Genomic DNA, 19329 nt, shown 5'->3' with positions numbered 1-19329 from the left:
AACACCAAAGAGAGGGGAAGACTGTAGCTGATTTTGACATTCCCTACAAGATTTCTCCTGTAATTCCTTAGGCTCCCAACTCTGAATTATCTTGCAATCTATATGGTATCAGGTCAGATACACTTTGAAACCCTCATGCCAGTGACCTAACTTCTCTGGACTTCAGTTTCTGTTAAGATTATATTGTTTACAAAAAAACCCCATGTACTTCTTGCCTGAAGAATCAAGACTGATTTCCCTTACTAAGAATGGAAGGAAAGCATGCCTGGAGAGGCTTTAGTGGGAGGCTGTTTGAGCAAATCTAGCTGCATCCCAGTGGTCTCTGATGGAGGGTTACATTTCACTCAGCAAGATTTTTTCATTTTAGTATCTGATAATAAGACTGTTCTGCCATAGCACAGACCAGCTACTTACAATCTCCCTCCCCTCACAGTTGACATTTCCATCTCTTGGAAAATCAGTGGTTATAGAAGGAAGAATTTTAAGCTGTTGTAGAAAGGGTGTTTCTCCTGTGTATGCAAGCAAATTGGTAACCCCTTCTCAGTCATAATGGGAAGAATTGTACTTATGATAATACAAAGTTCAAAAGCAAGCCTGAGCCTGCTTCATTTCCAATCCACCTGTGACAAATATGTATTGAGTATCTACCATGTGCTTAACAGAGTAATACCTATGTAAAGAAGATGTGGCTGGGCGCAGCGGCTCATGCCTGTAATCCCAACACTTTGGGAGGCTAAAGAGGGCAGATCACGAGGTCAGGAGTTCAAGATTAGCCTGGCCAACATGGTGAAACCCCATCTCTACTAAATACAAAAAAAATTAGCCGGGCGTGGTGGTGCCTGTAATCCTAGCTACTCAGGAGGCTGAGGCAGGAGAATTGCTTGAACCCGGGAGGCAGAGGTTGCAGTGAGCTGAGATCACGCCACTGCACTCCAGCCTGGGTGAGGGAGTGAGACTCCGTCTCAGAAGAAAAAAAAAAAAAAGAAGACGTGATCGTCATGGCCTTATTCATTCCATAAATTTATCAAGTATCTACCACGTCAAGAGTGGTGGATGTAGTGGTGAACAAGACAGACAAAATCCCAGGCATTGTAATTCATAATTAATTCAACAAATACTTGTTGAGCATCTATTATGTGCCACACGTGGTTCCAGGTATTTGAGAAACATCAGTGAACAAAACAGACAAAAATCCCTGCCCTCATGGAACAGAGGAGACAGACATCAAACAAGCATGTTCTTAATTACAATTGCGTGTGTTTAGGGAATCTTTATTGGTCATCTACTATAAGCTGAGCAGTGCAGATACAGTGGTGAGCAAGTAATGTGTGATTCTTGATCTTATGGAGCTTACTCTCCAGCTCCCGGAGTTTATGTTTAGTAGGGGAGAGAAAAGGGACGCAATCAATTATAAAACAATACAACTCCCTACGGTAATAAACTACCAAAAGCTGCGTTACAGACTTTAAGGACGCTAGGAGGAGGTCAGAGGAGGGGGGCATCTGAGAAGAGGTGGGCCTTGGTCTAGTCTCAGGCAAAGGAAATGCCATCAACAAGAGCTCACTGTTAGGTCAGAGGAGGGAGGGGCCAACTGCTAACAGGTTTCAGGGAGAGACAGAAAACAAAGTTGAATAAATAGGGTAGGGCCAGAAAATCAGATATAGGAGGTTATTTTAAACTTATATGTGAGAAAATAGTGAATATATTAAATTTGTGTGTCTGTGTGTTTGAGTGTGTGTGTGTGTGTGTGTGTGTGTGTGAGACAGAGAGACAGAGAGAGAGAGAGAGAGAGAGAGAGAGAGGAATATGAGAGAGAGAGAGGGAACAAGTAAAGTAATACATTCTACCAGAGTTTTTCTTTCTTAAACCCCCCTTTGCTGGCTCCCTCTTGGCATAGCGTACAGTCTGAGTTCCTTAGCATTGCATACCATGCTCTTCACAAGCAAACCCCATCTATGTCCTTAGCCTAGTATTAAGCACATCCCATGCCTCCTAATTCTGGACACACTCCGCCTCATGCTCTTCCTTGAGCTTCTTGTTCTTCCTTTCGCACCCCGGAGCCTCTGCACAGACATGTTCACTCTGCTCTATAGTCCCTTCCCTCCTTTCTTGGCTTATTGGAGCTCTACCCACCCTTGCTGCTGAGAAGCTTCCCCCAGCCCATCCCAGCGCAAGTTGGTTAACTTTGCCTGCCTTTTCTCTCACAGCACTTTGTACATATCTCCATTTTAGGACTTTTCACACTTATTGACATTGTTCTTTACTTATCTCTGACTCCTACTAGACTATGAGTGCTTAGAGGGCAAGAACCTTATCCTAGTCTTCTTCATATCCCCAGCCATCCAACACAAAACCTAGCACATGCCAGGGTGAAGATGCTGCGTAAGGCCTCAATCCCACTGAAAGCTGGAAGGAGTGGGATAGAGGGGTTCCAGAAAGAGGTTAAAGAAGAAAGTGAAGGGGGAGAATATGGAAATCATAGGGAGATCAAAGTAAGGGGATATGTCAGAGGAGAGGGACAGCATTCTTGTGAAGCATTGGGATTAATAATATAAAGAGCTCACCCAAAACAAGTGAGGTTAATCATAATAACCCCAATGTTTCTGCAGCATGCACTCAGTGTGTAAAACACAATGTTAGACACTGCAAGGCTATAAAGTGAAATAAAACACCTCTCCCTATGGTTTGGTTGGGAAGATAAGACAAAGGTAGATAAGGAGACTGACAGCATCCAGGCATAGTCAATTTCTTAAGTTTCTTAAAGTTCAGTACCATTTTCAACTTTAAGACTTTTAATATGAAGCCCCTCAGCAGTAAATAAGGTATTGTTTTATGAAATATTAGATATGGAAACTGACTTCCCTAGTTGAGATCTCAGGAAAGCTCAACCAGGCTAGACTAGAAACAACTTTCTTAGAAAATGGACATAGAATTGTGAATTTTTAATACCATTTAAAAGTATTTATCATGTCTGTGTGTCCCAAACTATATATTATGAGCTTTTTTGAAGAAGGCAAGATCAGGGATGGAAAGGGAGTAAAGGTTTCACAGAGCATCTGAAAGGAGTGGATGGGAAAAAAAAGGAATAAAAATAGACAAAGAATAGAATTTCAGAGAAGGAGAATGGAAATACACAAGAGATAATAGAAATAAGGAGATATTCCATTAACGCAACGGATTTTTAAAACTGTACATATGAATTAGCTCTTTAAATAATGAGGTATCTGATGGCTGTAATACAAAATGTGAGACATTAAGAAAACAAGTAGGATGTGCCTTTAAATTCTATGATAGTCACTTAGCCAAAGGTAATTGAAGGGATGCTAGAAAACGGATTAGAAAATGAAAATGGTAAAGTTATTATGTGAATAAGAGATAAGATGTACTCTCAGTGATACAGCTGATTTTTTTTTTTTTTTTTTTTTTTTTTAGTGGTTCCTAAGAGAGACAGTAGGAATGTCCCAAGACATTATCTAGGTACTCAATTTAATTTTTTCTGTTTTATGATAGTGTGATACTGGGATGGCTTAGACATTTAATTTTTTATTTAATTTCAACAATCAATCCTGAGTAATTACTGTGTGGTTACTCCCAGAGACCAGTTATGACCTCAGTGAGCAATCAGCTCAACAGGGATTGGCCGAGCAGAAAATGAACTCATCAATAGGGCATTATGTCCTAGGGTACTGAGGACAGTATAAAAGGGGACACAGGGGCCCTGCCACACTAGCTCTTCAGTAGTTTCTGAACATCTAGACGGTAGGATGTAGAATAGGTAAGTAGAAATGCAAAGCAGATATTGCAGTAATTGACTAAACGGCTGAGTTAATGGGAGTGAGTGTGTAGTTTAGACAGTTATGCTGTTAGAGAAAGAGGTGAGGGAGGAGGGGCTTTTTACTGAGTTGGGATTGAGCTGGATATTCAGTAGAAGCAGAAAGTATGAGTGAAGTAGAGGGTGGGCAGGGACTAGGAAATAGGACTTGTTTATCGGGGGGTTGATCGTACTTACCTGGTACAGAGCGGAAAATTCACATTGGAAAAGCAGTAGGAAATCAGTTGAGATTGTATTGGGATGAGGGGCTTGGTAGGGATGGAGGGAGGTTGGAGGTGGCACAAGGGAGGTCTGACTTAACAGTGAGCCCTTGTTTATGTCATTTCGCTTGCCTGATGTCTAGCAATGAAAAACATTTACACCTAATCTTGAAGGTTACAGGAAGTTAATTGGGAAGGGAGAGTACTAAATGTTCAATGTAAAACAAGCAGTAACAATACTTAAAGTATTTTCCTTTTTTTCCTACGTGGTTGGCATCAAATTGTGTTTCTGTGCTCAGAAAGAGGGAGAAATTAAGAGGTTGAACAAGAAAAAGTTCTGAACTCTCTGCCTTATCACTCTGGGGCAGGTAGGGTTACTTCCTAGGTGACTGGGCTATTGGAGTGAAGGCAAAAGCCAAACTCAACCAAAAAACCCCAAGTGCAAGGCAGAATTGGGGCAATCATTGAGGTTCTTAAGCTTCAGAGGTTCCGAGGAGCCCTTGTTTGTGGTTAAATGTCTGTGCAACAGCAGTCTTTACTCAGGTTACTCTGAGAGGAGGCAGCTGTGTGTACAACAGCAGCTATGTTTCATCACAAAGTGGGCCCCATTTCTGATGAAAGACACAGAAGTTACCCAGGTTTAGTCCTAGGCAGCTTACCTAGCCTCTTTCAATCTGTTTCTTCATCTGTAAAATGAAGGTGCTAGGTGTGTCAACCTCATAATAGGGTTTTTGTGATGCGTGCATATGAGGTAACGTGTATCAAGCACTTAGTGATAGTGGTTGGTATATAGTCAATGCTCATTATCACAGTCATTATTAATACTTTAAAGAATACATTTATCTAATGGCCTAGGGAAATACTTCTTAAATTGCCTTAAATGGGATTAGATGCCCCTTTGGTCTGGGTTTGTACCCAGACCCAGGCCTAGGTTTGAACTAAATTGAATTTCTGGGTTTGGTGCCATGGTGGGCGTGGGGAGATGGAAGTGGGTGTAGCAGAGTAGGAGGCAATGGTGCAAGGTGTTGTGGCCATAGGAATATGAATTTCCAGGTCAGCATTTGGTTTAGTTTGGCACCGAGTGTTATTCAAACAAAGCAGCGTTGTGAGTGGTAGAGGAAGGGAGAGGAGGAAAGTCAACACATTCTTGGAAATAAGATGTGGCTTTTGCTTTGCTATTTTGTTTTTTCTTCAGCTACAGATATATTTCTTTGCTCTTGGGCTCACATTGTAAATCCCTTCCAGTACATAGTACAAATCTAAATTTCAGAGAAACTTCTCTTTAAGATGACAAGAAGTTATCAAGACTTCCCTTGATCCTTGTTTTTAGTATAAGAACCCCTCAGTTGGGGTCATTTCGCCTAGGGAGAAATCTTTGCATGTACTTAGACACCTCCCTCCACCATGTTGAATATCTGCTATTTCCTAACGACTTTACCTCAAAGTGTTTGAAGGTGTATGTAGATGTACATTTATCCATTCTCCATGTATTTGTGTATTAGGCCTTTCAAATTTTAGTAAAAAATTTTAGTATAAAGCCTGGCAGTGCAATAATTAATTTTCCAATAGTTGCTGCCTTGCACCTCAGACGTCTGGCAAGATGTTATAGGATCTGGTCCTAGGTCAATATTCGAAGCACAGGGAAGCTCTGTGTGACCAAGTCAATGGAACTTTCCTGTGTTCTGGTCCTGAGATGTACGTTTAGAGCAACGTTTCAAGCAGAAAAGTCTGAGTATTCATCTCTCCTCCACAAATACAGGTCTTTTTGCAATGGCAATAAAGTAAATAGCCATTTGTGATATTAAGCTTGTGTCAATGATGAAGGGTTGGATTGCATAGGGAACTGATATAGCCTTCTAACCCCATTCCTCTAGAGATAACACATACTCACTTAACACTCAGTCTTTGCCCTCAAAGAGCTGACGTTTTTGTTGAGAAATCAGACCTTAACACACCTCCTGTGCTGTAACAACATAAACCGATATGTTCACAATACATAACATTAGGTTTTAACCTCTCTGTAATCAGCTGGGTTTTGATGGGAAAAAACAGGTGGCTGGAATATACAGTGCCTTTCTGTTTTAACATTTAAGAGGAGGTCACACTCACCAGGGATGAAATTTCCATAGCACTCTCTTTTTAAAAGTTTGCAGCGAATAGCTGAACTTACATTTCACTATTATGTAAAAATACTTTCCTTCAACTTTCCAATTACTTAGGGGATAAAAGAAGAGAGGAATACTGGGGTTTTGCAAAGTCCTACAGGGAAATTCTAAAAGTCATTATTATCTTTAATACCTAGCTTAGAAATTCTTTCAACAAGTGGTTATTATTTTCCTCAATTCATTCATATTTCCCCTTCCTACCCCATAAAACAATGTTCACAAACCGAAAAGCACACAAGTGAGAAAAAAATCAGCCTAATTCCACCAGAGGTAAATTTCACTGTTCCTTTCAGTTTTTGTCTAAGCACACGTGACTGTATGTATTGCTTTGCAACCCGCTTTCTTTTTGCAAATATATTTCTTGTGGGTATTTTCCCATGTATTTTCCTAGGTCACTTTTAACCTCTTCATTCTTTTTCTTCTCTCTAGGGCACCAGGGGCCAGGGAGGCCCAATCTCAGAGCGCTGCGGGCTCTGCTGGTGATATAAACAATATGGTGAAGTTATAAGGAGAGGGGAGGGGTGGGGGGGGACGGGAAAGATTCCTTAGGATAGAAAAAAAAATGAAGAAAGCTCCACTAGAAGACCTACGAAATTTCCGACACTAGAACCTTTGTATATAGTTCTCGGTAACCTTCGGCAGGGGGCGCTTGGAAATTGTTGCCACTTTCCGGACAGCCTCCCGTACTTTACCCTCTAGAAAATTGTACAGTGTTTCCGGCCCTTCTCAGTTGTGGACGCTCGTAAGTTTTCGGCAGTTTCCGGGGAGACTCGGGGACTCCGCGTCTCGCTCTCTCTGTTCCGATCGCCCGGTGCGGTGGTGCAGGGTCTCGGGCTAGTCATGGCGTCCCCATCTCGGAGACTGCAGACTAAACCAGTCATTACTTGTTTCAAGAGCGTCCTACTAATCTACACTTTTATTTTCTGGGTGAGAGACGAAGGCGCCTGGGGCTGGCAGGGGATCCCGGGCTTTTAGGTGTGGGGGGGTGTGACCCTGAGCGGCGGGAGCTCAGGTCGGGGATGGGGTGGGGTTTGGGCGGCCATCGCGCCTGGGACCCTGACGCCGGCGACCAGTGACTGGGCCTCGAGCAAAGAGCTCAGGCATCTCGCCGGCGCTGGGGTCGGAGTGCGGGACGAAGGTAGCCGACAGGCTGAGCTGGGACCCAGACGTACCAGCGTTCGAGTTCCATACGGGAGGCGAGGTGGGCGTTAAGCCCCCAGAGCAAGCAGACGGTGACCCTGGACATTTGCAGAGGCAAGCAAGGCTTGCCCGGCCCCATTGAGGGCTCACTTGCATAATAGTGTCTTTCTTTTCACTGCTTCATAAGAGAGGAGTGTTTCGCAGGTAAGTATGGGTATGCCTCCACTCCTGCCAGTCTATCCTTGGGCTTGCTTTTGTGTACCATTCCTTTGTACCCTGTGCTCATCCCTAACTGGAGAGGACGGGGGAAGTTTCTGGAATTCATAAAATCACTTTTTTTTTTTCCACCTTCAAGGTTTTCTTCCTAAGGTTGGAGTAAGACAATTAAGGAAGTTTTGATCCCTAGGGTAAAATATGCCATGGGCTAGTGTTTACACACAAAAAGATGAATTTTAAGAATTTTGATAAGATGCCTTGTCCACGGCCTACTCTTGTGTGCAGCTCTGCTCCTCATCCCTTCTACCCTTCCCCCTTATCTGCCATATCCCAGAATATCACACCTATTGTGCTTTAAATACCTCATGCTTTGTGTTTTGAAGATGCTGCTATACACAGTGTGTAACTGTTTGTATTCTCTGAATTCCCACATAGATCACTGGCGTTATCCTTCTTGCAGTTGGCATTTGGGGCAAGGTGAGCCTGGAGAATTACTTTTCTCTTTTAAATGAGAAGGCCACCAATGTCCCCTTCGTGCTCATTGGTACTGGTACCGTCATTATTCTTTTGGGCACCTTTGGTTGTTTTGCTACCTGCCGAGCTTCTGCGTGGATGCTAAAACTGGTGAGTCCTTGTTTTCATTAGAATTGATTCTTGGTTTTAGAAAAGTTTTGTATGTTATAGGATTCCTTTCTTGGAACTGGCCATGGCCCTTTACAGTTTTTCCTGTTCCTTATGAAAACTTGTCAAGTAACAGTTCAGCTGCCAGTTTCCACTTTCAAAATAGACATGTTGTTATTTTCCCTGCCCTTTTCAATGAAAACATGATGAACCAATTGAGAAGACGACCATTATTTTTTTCTTTGACTCCCTTTGCAGCTGTGCTATATCTTATTTATGCTGACTTGGACTTTCTTTCTTATCCTGCAGTATGCAATGTTTCTGACTCTCATTTTTTTGGTCGAACTGGTCGCTGCCATCGTAGGATTTGTTTTCAGACATGAGGTAAGCCTGAATTAGGGAAGCTTAGCATGTTAAATTTATCCTCTAAAAGATAAAAATGGATTTATTTAAGTAGAAGAGTCAGACCTCTGTATTTAAACCTGTAGCTGACAGTAATGGCCTTCTTGTAAACATTCTGGTTCACTTCTAATTTAAAAGAAAATTTAGAAAATTGTAAAGACTGATAGTCACCAGAAGAAAATTACTTGTATTTCCTGTCATTTTTCTGTGTGTAAATACCTATTAAAACAGAGATAGTACAATTTATAACTTTACTGATAGGAAAATATTCAAAGCACAAAATTGATAACCTTCTTATGCCTTGCATTTTGAAAAGATTAGATATACTTAATGCAAATCATCAAAAGTTTAATATTGGGCCAGGCGTGGTGGCTCACGCCTGTAATCCCACCACTTTGGGAGGCCAAGGCGGGCGGATCACGAGGTCAGGAGATCGAGACCATGCTGGCTAACATGGTGAAACCCTGTCTCTACTAAAAATACAAAAAAAAAAAAAAAAATTAGCCGGGCATGGTAGTGGGTGCCTGTAGTCCCAGCTACTCGGGAGGCTGAGGCAGGAGAATGGCGTGAACCCAGGAGGCGGAGCTTGCAGTGAGCTGAGATCGCGCCACTGCACTCCAGCCTGGGTGACAGAGTGAGACTCCATCTCAAAAAAAAAAAAAAAAAGTTTAATATTGAATTAGAAATCAGGTAAACTTGGGGTAGTTCAAATATCATTCGGTGAGTAGCAAAGGCTCATCAATGAGAGTTCTTATAAAGTGGTAGCACAGTCTCCCAAAGTAAGGTTTTGTAGCTTACAAATTCCATAGGCATCGAATTTGTACTCAGTTTAAAGTGGAAAAAGATTAGCAGGGTGCAGAATACAGCAGTACTGCATGGCCACTCAGATAAATACATATTCCCACAGCACCTTGAACTTGTAGTGGTTCTCATCATATATTTTAATGTTTTGCTTAGTAGTCCCCTCAGCTAACCTATATCCCTTAGAGGACAGGATTGTACCATGGAAGTTAATTACCATACATGTTACTGCTGTCAAAGATATGACCATTGGTCAGATTCAAGAACTTACTTGACCTGAAACCAAAAGAACTTTCTAGAGGATTTTCTTACTGACATTGTGTTTCTTTGCTATAGATTAAGAACAGCTTTAAGAATAATTATGAGAAGGCTTTGAAGCAGTATAACTCTACAGGAGATTATAGAAGCCATGCAGTAGACAAGATCCAAAGTACGGTAAGTGGTCACCACCACCTAGAGGGGAACACATTCCCTGCTGCCTCAGAGAAAAGAGTAGAATCTGGCTACTAGATGCTATCCACTTGTAGGGGAAAGAAGTGTGACGTGTTTCATTTTCCTCACATGTGCACCTGTTCTCTTCTGTCCCTGCTTACATCATAGTCCGGGTACTGTTAGTACCAACTATAGCAGGAAAGTAAAGCCAATACAAAACTGTCATGCATGGTGCTAATCAAGGACCCAGTGCTCATCTCTTGAATCAATTCAGGAGAGAGATCATTGAGATTAGTAAGTGTTTTGAGCACAAATTGCAATATTAGGTTAAATGTTTGACTACAAAGTTGTAATACGAACTGTAAATGCTTTTGTTGGGTTTTTCAGTTACATTGTTGTGGTGTCACCGATTATACAGATTGGACAAATACTAATTATTACTCAGAAAAAGGATTTCCTAAGAGTTGCTGTAAACGTGAAGATTGTACTCCACAGAGAGATGCAGACAAAGTAAACAATGAAGTAAGGTGCCTTTTAAAACTTTCTATTTGACAATATTTGAGGACTTAACTGAATGCAAAATTGACCCACTTTTTAATTTTTTTTTTTTTGAGACGGAGTCTCGCTCTGTCGCCCAGGCTGGAGTGCAGTGGCGTGATCTTGGCTCACTGCAAGCTCTGCCTCCAGGGTTCATCCCGTTCTCCTGCCTCAGCCTCCTGAGTAGCTGGGACTACAGGCGCCCACCACCACGCCTGGCTACTTTTTTGTATTTTTTAGTAGAGACGGGGTTTCACCATGTTAGCCAGGGTGGTCTCGATCTCCTGACCTCGTGATCTGCCCGACTTGGCCTCCCAAAGTGCTGAGATTACAGGCGTGAACCACTGCGCCTGGCCAGTTTTTAATTTTTAAATATAAGCTGAAATAATGCAGGTAAGACTTGAGTTCAGATAGCTAGCAAGTAACACTTTTTTGTTTATTTATTGTTTAGTACTTTTTCTAAAGACAGTGTTTCTCTCTGTCACCCAGTCTGAAGTGCAGTGGTGTGATCATAGTTCACTGGAGCCTTGAACTCCTGGGTTCAAGTGAAGTAACACTTTTAAATATATAATCCAAAAGGTGGAAATAGTTGGGAATAATTATTTGTTCTGTTGAGAACATACGGAAGAGAGTAGATTTCAATAAAATGAAAATCAAAGGCTCTGATACATACATCTTTCTGCAGAGGTATATGATTGAAGTATTTATTACCCTAAATATATCTTCCTGCAGAGGTATATGATCAAAGTATTTATTACCATAAAGAAAAGCACAGGCTGCTTGTACTGTATTTAATCTTTGTTTTTTTCCTCCCATTAGGGTTGTTTTATAAAGGTGATGACCATTATAGAGTCAGAAATGGGAGTCGTTGCAGGAATTTCCTTTGGAGTTGCTTGCTTCCAAGTAAGTCTTTATAGTTACTTAGGAAATATTTCATCCCTCTTGTAGGTGTAAGCTAGAAATTTTTTCACTTTTTTTTTTTGAGTTGGCGTCTTGCTCTGTTGCCCAGTCTGGAATGCAGTGGTGCCATCTCAGCTCCCTGCAACCTCTACTTCTTGGGTTCAAGCAATCCTCCCACCTCAGCCTCCCGAGTAGCTAGAATTACAGGTGTGTGCCACCACGCCTGGCTAATTTTTTTGTATTTTTAGTAGAGATGGGGTTTCACCATGTTGGCCAGGCTGATCTCGAACACCTGACCTCAAGTGATCCGCCCACCTCGGCCTCCCAAAGTGCTGGGATTACAGGTGTGAGCTACTGCATTCAGCAATATTTTCACTTTTAAGGCTTAAAGTTTTTGCTTCAGGGGCCTGGATAGTGAGGACATTTTTAGGGAAGTTGCATTTTCACAAAACTCTCAGTTACTGGTCACAGTATAAAAATACTTTATTTAGGAGAAATACCTGATGTAGATGACGGGCTAATAGGTACAGCAAACCACCATGGCACGTGTATACCTATGTAACAAACCTGCACGTTCTGCACATGTAACCCAGAACTTAAAGTATAATAAAAAAAAAAAAAAAAGAAGAAGAAAAAATGTAAGATTTAGAATTAACTGGCAGCAGTACATATCTTTTGAAAGCAGTCAACTGTGGAAAGACTTGCCCTCTTAGTTATGGCAACTTTCCAGTATCATAGTTCATGAAACAAAACATTAGATAGGAACCTTGGTTCTCTCTGCGGTCAGTCAAGATTCTAAAACGTTATCAGGATCTTTCCTGGGCTGCAACTGCCTGATGAGTTGCATACAAGTTCCAACCTATTAAAATTTAGATGATGCTACCCCCATATTCATTATGCACCAGTTGTTTTGGGTTGATTCCACGTTGTAGATCAAATTATGTTTCTCAAGTTGTGTTTCTCACTGTAGCATGAAGTTTGTTTTATGGCTCTGAACGATTTTCTTTTTTAGATTAAACACTAGAAATAAGACTAATTCAAGTTTAGTCTTGATATATTTTTAAAGTAGCAAGCAAAGCTATATCTAAATCTATGCTAATGCAGTAGCCACTAGCCACCTTTGAGTTGTTATAAATTATTAAATAAAATTAAAACCTCAGTTTGCTGGAGATTTGAAATACTTAGTAACCATGTGGCTGCTGCCTACTATATCAGACAGTACAGGGATTCTAGAACGTTTTCATTACTGTAGCACTGCTCTGGATCTTTCCAGGAAAATCTCTGCCCTCGTTGATGGAGATTTCACTTGTTAAGATACTTACTGAAAACCATGTCTTTGTTTTTTTCTGGGAAATGAGAGTAAGAAAAGTTTCTCCAAAACTTGTGACTGAATCTTCCTTGAGTGACAGTTTGCTGGATTTTCCTTTGGTAAGAGTTGTGAAATTCTGGGTCATAGTGGCAATAAAACTTCACTTACGTTCTTTGAATGTGATCTAGATGCTGCAGAGTATTAAACATAACTCTAGAAAAACTCAAGGAAGAAAATTTATAGGCGAATTACAAGTGAGAGGGGAATATAGTTTGAGGTCTTCAAGCTGTTTTGTGTATGTATTTAATTTTGTTCCTATTTTATTTCTAGCTGATTGGAATCTTTCTCGCCTACTGCCTCTCTCGTGCCATAACAAATAACCAGTATGAGATAGTGTAACCCAATGTATCTGCGGGCCTATTCCTCTCTACCTTTAAGGTGGGTTCATTTTGGTCCTCAGCTCTGTCAGTGTTGATATTTATTCTAGCCTGTATATATGATGCATGGACTAAGTTTGCCAAGAACGTCTTGTCTAGTAGTATATTTAAACCTAGCTGGTGCTATGTAAGCCCTGTGTAGGCAGGTTAGGTCTCTATACACAGGGCATGGTCAGAAAGTAATGACTTAGCTACAGCTTCTCTATGCATGCTCTCTGTTTTTATGCAACAGAAGAGTCCCCGTGTGGGTTTATATATTTACATACACATGTCAGCCTAGAGATCATAAGTGGTCCCTTTTCTAACATGTTTCAGCCTAGAGAGAAGAGAAGCAAAGAATCCCAATAATGACCTTACTTGTGAGGTTCCCTGGCAGGTGCACTCTGCTCATCACCAATATTGACATTTTCCCTAGTCCTTTTCATAGTTTTCATTTACCACAGTCCATCAGTCGTTGAGAGTGTGGCTTTCTTGGTAAAAAGATGTTTTTGGTGGGCTATCGTTCAAGCCGTAAACTCATCTGGTCTAGTAAGGAACCAGATTTTGGGAAGACGTGTGTTTCAATGGCATTAGTATTTGAGTGGTAAAATACTATGAGAACTGTTGTTGACTGAATTGATCCCTAGGGCACACTTTGCATTTTACTTGAGCCACTGACTAGGAGCACATAGGAAGGCCTTCATTAGCAGGAATAGATTAGAATGTATGTAAGCAAATACGGATGTTGAAATTTGGGTAACAAGTACATTAACTGTTTTTGTTTAATTTTAGGACATTTAGGTTCCCCCCGTGAATTAGAAATTGCCTGGTTGGAGAACTGACGACACTACTTACTGATAGATCAAAAAACTACACCAGTAGGTTGATTCAATCAAGATGTATGTAGACCGAAAACTACACCAATAGGCTGATTCAATCAAGATTTGTGCTCGCAATAGGCTGATTCAATCAAGATGTGTGTTTGCTATGTTCTAAGTCCACCTTCTGTCCCATTCGTGTTAGATCGTTGAAACCCTGTATCCCTTTGAAACACTGGAAGAGCTAGTAAATTGTAAATGAAGTAATCCTGTGTTCCTCTTGACTGTTATTTTTCTTAGTGGGGGGCCTTTGGAAGGCACTGTGAATTTGCTATTTTGATGTAGTGTTACAAGATGGAAAATTGATTCCTCTGACTTTGCTATTGATGTAGTGTGATAGAAAATTGACCTCTCTGAACTGGCTCCTTCCCAGTCAAGGTTATCTGGTTTGATTGTATAATTCTCACCAAAAGTTAAAATGTTTTATTACTCTCTGTTCTGATGACAGGCAGAGAGTCACATTGTGTGATTTAATTTCAGTCAGTCAATAGATGGCATCCCTCATCAAGGTGCCAGATGGTGATAACAGTAAGGGACTACTGATGTTCTGTGATACATCAGGTTTCAGCACACAACTTACATTTCTTTGCCTCCAAATTGAGGCATTTATTATGATGTTCATAGGTTCCCTCTTGTTTGAAAGTTTCTAATTATTAAATGGTGTCGGAATTATTGTATTTTCCTTAGGATTTCAGTGGAACTTATCTTCATTAAATTTAGCTGGTACCAGGTTGATATGACTTGTTAATATTATGGTCAACTTTAAGTCTTAGTTTTCGTTTGTGCCTTTGATTAATATCTCTTTTATACAATAAATACTGTTTTCCTCTAAAAAGATCGTGTTTAAATTAACTTGTAGAAAATCTGCTGGGATGGTTGTTGTTTTCCACTGAGAACGCTAAGCCCTACATTTCTACTCAGAGTACTGTTTTTAGATGTGAAATATAAGCCTGAGGCCTTAACTCTGTATTAAAAAAATTAATGTTCTTGTTTAAAAAATCTGTTCCCATAGGTACAGCAAACCACCATGGCACATGTATACCTATGTAACAAACCTGCACATTCTGCACATGTATCCCAGAACTTAATGTAAACAAAAAATCTTAAAGTGCAAATATTAACTGTTCCCTGTGAAAAAATTATATTCCATGTTATAAAATACCATATGATTAGTGTTCTCCTAGAGATCAGACTTTTTTGATTGTATAGTTTGCATTAAAAAGTTGTATAGGGAGGAATGTAACCTGTATCTTCAGGATAATAAGGAAATAAGGAAAATAATAATTACCAAAATTTGAGTTGAAGTCAGGGAATTATTTCTTTGGTTTTGAGTCTTTTTATACATCCATTAGTAGAACCTATCTAGTCTGATTGCCACAGTCCTTGAATTGATGGTAAGGGGGAGTTAGTTACAGTTAGAAAAAAAAACTGGGCAAAAACTACTAGTTAAATAATCATTAATTTTGAGTATGGGTTTTAAAATGCTTGGAGTTATTGCAGAAAAAGGATATTCTCCATTAGAACATTTGACGTGTGGCCTTTGACGTAAGATAAGGTGATAAGAAAATTAAGTTGAAAAATAGTGACTCAAGTATAGCAAATCAGATTTTTGGCTACTGAGATTAAAGAAGCAAATATTTAAAGGATTATCAGCAATTTTCAAATACATATTTTTCACTGCAGTGGTTTTGAAGAACGTTTTAAAGTTATAGTTAGAATTTTTTTTAAAAAGTTTTCCCTCAGTTGGCATGGTGGCTCACATCTGTAATCCTAGCATTTGGAGAGGCTGAGGTGGGTGGATCACTTGAGGTCAGGAGTTCTAGTCCAGCCTGGCCAACATGGTAAAGCACCATCTCTACTAAAAATGCAAAAATTAGCTGGGTGTGGTGGTGAGCACCTGTAATCCCAGCTACTTGGGAGACTGAGGCAGTAGAGTCACTTGAATCTGGGAGGCAGAGGTTGCAGTGAGCCGAGATCGTGCCACTGCACTCCAGCCTGGGCGACAAGAGTGAACCTCCATCTCAAAAAAAAAAAAAAAAAAAAAAAAGTTTTCCCTCATTATTAAAAAGAAAAAAATTATAGAAAATTAAAATATAGAATGTAGAAAGAGGGAAAACACCACACATCACTCTTCAGGTGGATTGGTTTATTTTTAAGATGGTTTTATTTTGGATAGCCAGTTAGAAAACTCACTCATAGCTGATATGTGCATATGCGTGCTGAATTGTATACTTAATTCTGAAAGTAATGAGGAAACATTTCACCTGATGATAACAGGTACAAAGGAAAGTTCACGTGTCTTTAATAGTTTGCTAATTAGACTAGCCGGTTAGAAAGAGGGATCACTAGATGGGAAAGAGAGATCCAGTTTCCACAGGAGGCGGTAGGTCTGCTCGTTTCCATGGTGACAATCCTAATGGCAGAGGGAGTGAGTTTCCCTTAGTGGCACAGGCTGGGGGTTTTGAGCTTTTGAGTTTTATTTTATAGAAATCTGGAGAATTTTACATTTTACTTCATTTTATATCCATGTTTAAAATAATTCATTTTTGATGTCCCAAAATTGATGTGGGTTGCCTTATTTCCAGGCACCAGGTTCCTCACTGCAAGGTGACATTTTGAGAAGCAGAGATCTCTAGGTATATCTTCTGAAAGTGTGAAAAGCTTGGTAGATTTCAATGGCCTATTCCAGGTGGGTTGTTGGGTTTATGTTGTAAGCATCAAACTTTTGTGGAAATAAATACCTAATACAAGGTATAAATACCATTTCTGGTTTTCCTCAGAGCTCACAAAAGAATCTCTGGGACTTGATGTTTTCAGCCTCCTGTCAGAATCCAAGTTGGTGATGCACCCAAGCAAACCTGTTAAAATATGAGATACAGGGCCGGGTGCGGTGGCTCACGCCTGTAATCCCAGCACTTTGGGAGGCCAAGGTGGGTGGATCACGAGGTCAGGAGATTGAGACCATCTTGGTTAATACAGTGAAACGCCGTCTCTACTAAAAGTACAAAAAATTAGCCAGACATGGTGGCGGGTGCCTGTAGTCCCAGCTACTCGGGAGGCTGAGACAGGAGGATGGCGTGAACCTGGGAGGCGGAGTTTGCAGTGAGCAGAGATCACGTGTCTTTAATAGTTTGCTAATTAGAGTAGCTGGTTAGAAAGGGGAATCACTAGATGGGAGGGATCACTAGATGGGCACTCCAGCCTGGCGACAGAGCAAGACTCCGTCTCAAAAAAATATATAATAAATAAAAAGAGACACAAAGCATATATGCATTTTCTTGTGAAACAGTAAACTTTGGTTCCTTTGAACTATTCCGTGAGGGTTTTTGTGTTTGCAGAAAAAAAAAAATAACCTAAGATATTAATGCCGTTTCTGCTTTTCCTCACAGTATATATAAGATACTTTGAGATTTGATTTTTTTTAAGTTTGCTACTTTTCTAGGTTGACACTTTATGATGTGGCAAACCAAACTTTACTAATTTAAAAAGGAAAAAAAAAGGCTAATGTGTCAGAAATGAATATATAAACTGAAACAGCTATAGGGAAATAAGACTTTCATTTTTAAGTCATTGCTTTAAAACTTCACCCAGATTGCTTGTGAGAGAGAAGCCACTATGATTTAATTATGGTTTTTCTATTAGGTACCCTGACCCCATGGAGCTTAGTAGCATCAGGCACTTGTAAGAGCACAGTAAATGCTAATGGAGTAAATGAATGAATGAGTGAGTCTAATTATAATGGCCCTTTAATGTTCTGTGTGAAATAAGATGATCTCAACATCTCATTCTATGTAAGCCACCATTTATATAATAGAAACCACCTGCCCAGTCAGAAACCACTTAACCTCAGAAACCACTGCTAACTTCCTCCTGGTCAAATCGCTTTTTGCTGCTTCTCTTTCTTGAAGTCTTTGTTGCATTTGGTACCACTAAAAATATTTTTCTTTTTTTTGTTTTGACTGTGTAACATCCTGATTTTCTTCCCTTTTACTGCTCTTTCTAGTTTACTTTGTTGTTTGAATTTCCTCCTCCTTTTCAAGTGTGGCTGACCCCAAGGGCTTATATTTAGCTTTTTGCTCTTAGATTATGCTGACCTTACCTTGAGGAAGTAAATGTACATGATCATCAGGCCTAACCTCTTATTCTTGGGACATGCACTTTAGTTATGTATTGGTCATAGCAGCTTGCTTATATTCCTACCCCTCTCCAATACCTAAAAGTTTAGTAGCATTCCAAACACTTAAAAATTTTTAAATATTCCTCCTGTAAACATCTAACACATGAACAGTAAGTACTTATTTGACATTGACCTACCTGGCTCTTTCACCAGGGAGGACATGGCTTATGGAAACTGGGGAAAATGGGTCACCTGTTCTAACCACAAGCATTTATCAAGTGCACATCAGTTCTTTGGGATTGTCATGCTTCATCTGATGGTGTTCTCATTACCATATCCTCAAAATTTTCATTAAAAAAAAGTGAAGTGGTGAGTTGGTAAGGCTCTTGTTTCTTCCAGTCGAAGTTTCTCACCACTTCTTTTTCTGGGAAAACACAAACCTATTAGCAACATCCACAAAGCAAATCAAACTGACATAGCACTTGCCTGGATATAGACAATTCACCAATGGCTATATACAGCGTATATAGGAGGGTACATATATACTCAGAATCATGACTAGAAAGGTAAAGTATGTACACAGGGCAACATTATGTACACAGGGCAACCTAGGGTACAGCGTAAGAGATTCTGCACACATTTTCCTGTCCAGAAAGGCCATGCACTTCCTCAGCAGGAAAGTGGCAGATAAGGGCCTGTAATCCCAGCACTTTGGGAGGCCAAGGCAGGCGGATCACCTGAGGTCAGGAGTTTGAGACCAGCCTGACCAACATGGAGAAACTCCGTCTCTACTAAAAATACAAAATAAGTGGGGTGTGATAGTGTGTGCCTGTAGTCCCAGTTACTTGAGAGGCTGAGGCAGGAGAATCACTTGAACCCGGGAGGTGGAGGTTGCAGTGAGCTGAGATTGTGCCATTGCACTCTAGCCTGGGCAACAAGAGCAAAACACAGTCTAAAAACAACAACAACAACAACAAAAAGAAAGGGGCATATAAGAGAAGGTAGGCCATTTGAAAAGACCCTTTTTCCCCTGTGTGTGTGTGTGTGTGTGTGTGTGAGAGAGAGAGTGTGTGACAGAGTCTCTCTCCATCACCCAGGCTGGAGTGCAGTGGTGCGATCTTGGCTCACTGCAACCTCCACCTCCCAGGTTCAAGCAATTATCCCTGCCTCAGCCTCCTGAGTAGCTGGGATTACAGGCTCCCGCCACCACGCCCAGCTAATTTTTGTATTTTTAGTAGTGACGGGGTTTCGCCACGTTGGCCAGGCTGATCTTGAACTCCTGACCTCAGGTGATCCGCCCGCCTCGGCCTCCCAAAGTGCTGAGATTACGTGTGTGAGCCACCGCGCCCAGCCCCCTCTTCGG

At 40.7% G+C, this 19329-nt stretch overlaps 2 protein-coding genes across 4 annotated transcripts in view; both read left to right on the top strand.

The window, feature by feature from the left end:
• Positions 1-6769, top strand: part of SYTL4 (synaptotagmin like 4) — a 93171-nt gene extending 86402 nt beyond the window's left edge. Inside the window, exon 15 of the mRNA XM_074030137.1 lies at positions 6627-6769. Within this exon, the coding sequence (XP_073886238.1) occupies positions 6627-6680 (54 nt within the window). The 3' untranslated portion in view covers positions 6681-6769. The remainder of the gene's footprint in view (positions 1-6626) is intronic.
• Positions 6770-6902: 133 nt separating this feature from the next.
• On the top strand, positions 6903-14684 carry TSPAN6 (tetraspanin 6). Of its 3 annotated transcripts, none has more exons than XM_005594114.4 (8): positions 6903-6939; positions 7989-8177; positions 8484-8558; positions 9714-9812; positions 10197-10331; positions 11166-11249; positions 12886-12993; positions 13764-14684. In XM_005594114.4, the coding sequence occupies exons 2-7, from the start codon at positions 8166-8168 to the stop codon at positions 12952-12954; spliced, it is 474 nt and encodes a 157-aa protein (XP_005594171.1). In that variant the 5' UTR covers positions 6903-6939; positions 7989-8165; the 3' UTR covers positions 12955-12993; positions 13764-14684. The 3 variants fall into 3 exon arrangements, with proteins under 3 accessions (XP_005594171.1, XP_005594173.1, XP_065394441.1); XM_005594116.4 differs by lacking the exon at positions 6903-6939 and adding an exon at positions 6953-7124; XM_065538369.2 differs by lacking the exon at positions 6903-6939 and adding an exon at positions 6953-7541.
• Positions 14685-19329: the final 4645 nt, after the last annotated feature.

The sequence above is a fragment of the Macaca fascicularis genome, chromosome X, assembly GCF_037993035.2.
Source record: "Macaca fascicularis isolate 582-1 chromosome X, T2T-MFA8v1.1".
Lineage (NCBI taxonomy): Eukaryota > Metazoa > Chordata > Mammalia > Primates > Cercopithecidae > Macaca > Macaca fascicularis.
The sequence above is the reverse complement of the archived record's forward strand: the minus strand, read 5'-3'. Positions and strand labels throughout refer to the sequence as shown.